The sequence below is a fragment of the Spea bombifrons genome, chromosome 3, assembly GCF_027358695.1.
Source record: "Spea bombifrons isolate aSpeBom1 chromosome 3, aSpeBom1.2.pri, whole genome shotgun sequence".
In the NCBI taxonomy this organism is placed as follows: domain Eukaryota; kingdom Metazoa; phylum Chordata; class Amphibia; order Anura; family Pelobatidae; genus Spea; species Spea bombifrons.
This window is the reverse complement of record NC_071089.1, coordinates 71658838-71661580: the sequence shown is the minus strand read 5'-3', so window position 1 is coordinate 71661580 and position 2743 is coordinate 71658838. Positions and strand designations below refer to the sequence as shown.

At 52.7% G+C, this 2743-nt stretch overlaps 1 protein-coding gene across 1 annotated transcript; it reads right to left on the bottom strand.

The window, feature by feature from the left end:
- Positions 1-79: 79 nt before the first annotated feature.
- On the bottom strand, positions 80-2743 carry LOC128484020 (DC-STAMP domain-containing protein 2-like). Its single transcript, XM_053460340.1, has one exon. It carries the CDS (start codon positions 2741-2743, stop codon positions 80-82), a length of 2664 nt encoding a protein of 887 aa, XP_053316315.1.

Genomic DNA, 2743 nt, shown 5'->3' with positions numbered 1-2743 from the left:
AGCCGATTCACTTGGTGGTGAAGGGATTACAAAGGAAATTTAGGTAGAAGAAGGGGTGGGTATAGTTCTGAATTCCATTCTAGTTTCCACCTCCATTCTTCACCGCCCGCCGTCCTCTCCTCCTGGGTGGCCTCTGCCGCGCGGGGGTGACCAGATCCCTCTTCCTTCGTGCTTCTGTCCACTTTGTGAATGGGGGGGTCGTGTGGTCCTCAGAATCTGAAGAGTCAGTGTCCTCTGTTGAGTTCTGATATTCAAAATCTGTATCTTCAGAGTCCTCACTGGATTCAACCTCACTGATTCCTGAGCTCTCATCTTCCTCCCTGCCACGGACCTCCTCCTTATACTTCTCCAGGAGCTTCTCGCCTAACGCTGCTCTGCTACCCTGGCTACGGAGAACCTGTTTGAGGCGATCCTTCACAACCTCTTTCAGCTTCTTCCTCTTTCCTTTCTCTTCAGCCTTAATGGTTTTCATGGCATCGATCCAGAGGTGGACCTGTTCTTCGTCACTGGAGTCGACCTCCTCTTCGATAGCCTCAGAGTATGCCAGTGGAGCCATACAAATTGTGCAGATGTTATTAAGGATCTCAAAGCAGCCCCTGCAGTACATCCCTTTACAGCCTGGGGTGATGCAGGCCACGCAGTCCTGCCCCTCGCTGCCAGTGATTGTCTTGGCACATGCCATGCAGTACTGCTCATTGGTGCCCAACAGCTGGGCAAACCAGCGGCACCCGGGGAGTTTTGCCGCCAGGACCTGCAGGAAGCTAGAGTGCCCCCCGTCCTCTGCATTCATCCTCACGCTCCTGATCAAGGAGTCCTCAATGTTTGTGCGTTTGGTTATCAAGTTGTTGTAAAGAAAACAGATGCGCTCCTGCTCACGGGATGGGTAATAATAGGCACAGATTACGCGCTGCAGCCTCCGTATGTAGACGCCAAATATCGCAATGAGGAAGCACAGGCCATACATTGAACCTATGAGTATGTATCCTTTAAAGTCTGGGGCGGACGGAGCGACTAGGCATTTCTTTGACAAAACTGTCAAGTTCCCTCTCTGAAGGATGTCAAACGCAGACACCACATTGGAGAAGATTTCGCTGGCATAACCGGAGCCGTTGATCAGCACAGAGAACGTCACCGGAGCTCTGGCAACCACGTCTGCTTGCAGCAGGTAATACACCATGTCCAGCACCCAGTAGATGATGAAGTCCATCACCATCATAAATGCGACCACCAGAACATTTCGGAAGACGTTGATGATGTCAAAAGAATATCCCTTCCTCTCACGTTTGGTCAGGTAAAGCGAACCTGGCAGGATGAAGTTGTAGGCCTCTCTGGCGGAAAGGGGCAGGAGGGTTCTGCGCCCTTGCTTGGCTCTCATCACGTCCAGCTCTATGAAGGACCGCGTTATGTAGATATTGTCGTGGTTATCTTCATAGAGGTACTTGCGCTGGTACCGAGCGGCCATGATGTAGATGAAGAGGCAAACAAATGTCATTGAATAGCTGAACATGCTGAGCACATCCAGATAGGGGTTCAGTGTGCTCTGCACTTCGCTCATGATGCCGACTGCCACCTGCTTGATGCTCTTGCTGGAGTTCAGGTTTATGTCGAAGTCGTGAATAACCGTCACGTTAAACTCAAACTTGTCCTTGATGTTGCGGAGCATGTTGATGATGGGGTTTTTCACATGCTTTCGGACATATTTCTGGAGATACTTTGGCAGGAGGCATAGGATTGTAGCGGTTTTAGCCAGTCCACACAGCGGTTTGAAGGCGTCCACAATGTAGCACAGGAATGACAAGAATGGCATCACCTGGAAGCACTGATTCCGTGCCGTGTCAAATATTTTCCTGCACTTTAGATAGGGAACTTCCAGTTCCTCGTTACAGACCTCCCCGATATTGGCGATAAAACGCCACACATTCCGCAGGACGCGTCCGATGTGCTTCACTCCGTCTGTCACCGTCTTGAAGAACTTTCTGGCCCGATCGGCCACTCCTTTCAGCCTCTGGCCGATGTTCCTCAGAATATCCAGCGCACTCACTAACGGCCTTTTAACTTTTTCCAGGAGCTCCTTGGTCTGGTTCATGGCCAGTTCCACGCCGCAGGACACGGACTCAGATGAGCGCCGGAAATTCTCCAAGGTGTTGGCTGCAGGTCCCTGTAAGGCCAGCGAGAAGGCGACCAGGAGCACGATGGTCTTGCCCTCAATTGAGAAGAGCTGGGGCAGCATAAGGAACACTGTGACCCGCATCTTCATGAAGAAGGCCATGCCGAGGGTGAGGAGGATGCAGATGACCACTGAGGACACGATGCAGTACTTCAGGCTATAGTTCTTCACAAAGAGGACGATGGCCGCATACATGGCGGTGAGAATCAACCCAAAGGTGAAGGCGCCACAGCTCCTCAGAGAAGATTTCACCGCGTTGTCCTCTCGGAGTTGGGCTCTCACCTCCTTTTTGTCCTCGTCAATGTAATCCTCGGCGCTCACTTCCTCGACCTTCACTTCTTCAGGGCACAGGTTTGACAAGCAATCGCGGGAGCAGTCACAGGGGCAGTCGCGAGGGCAGTCGCAGTCCCGCGGGCAGTCGCAGGGGCAGTCGCAGGGGCACTTGCGCTTGCAGGGGCACTTGCAGGAGCAAGGACAGTTGCAGGAACAGGCGCAGGGGCAGGCACGCCGGCATAGGCCACATGTGGTTTTGCAGCAGGTACACATCCATTCCCAGGGGCCTAGTGTTGTCCCCAT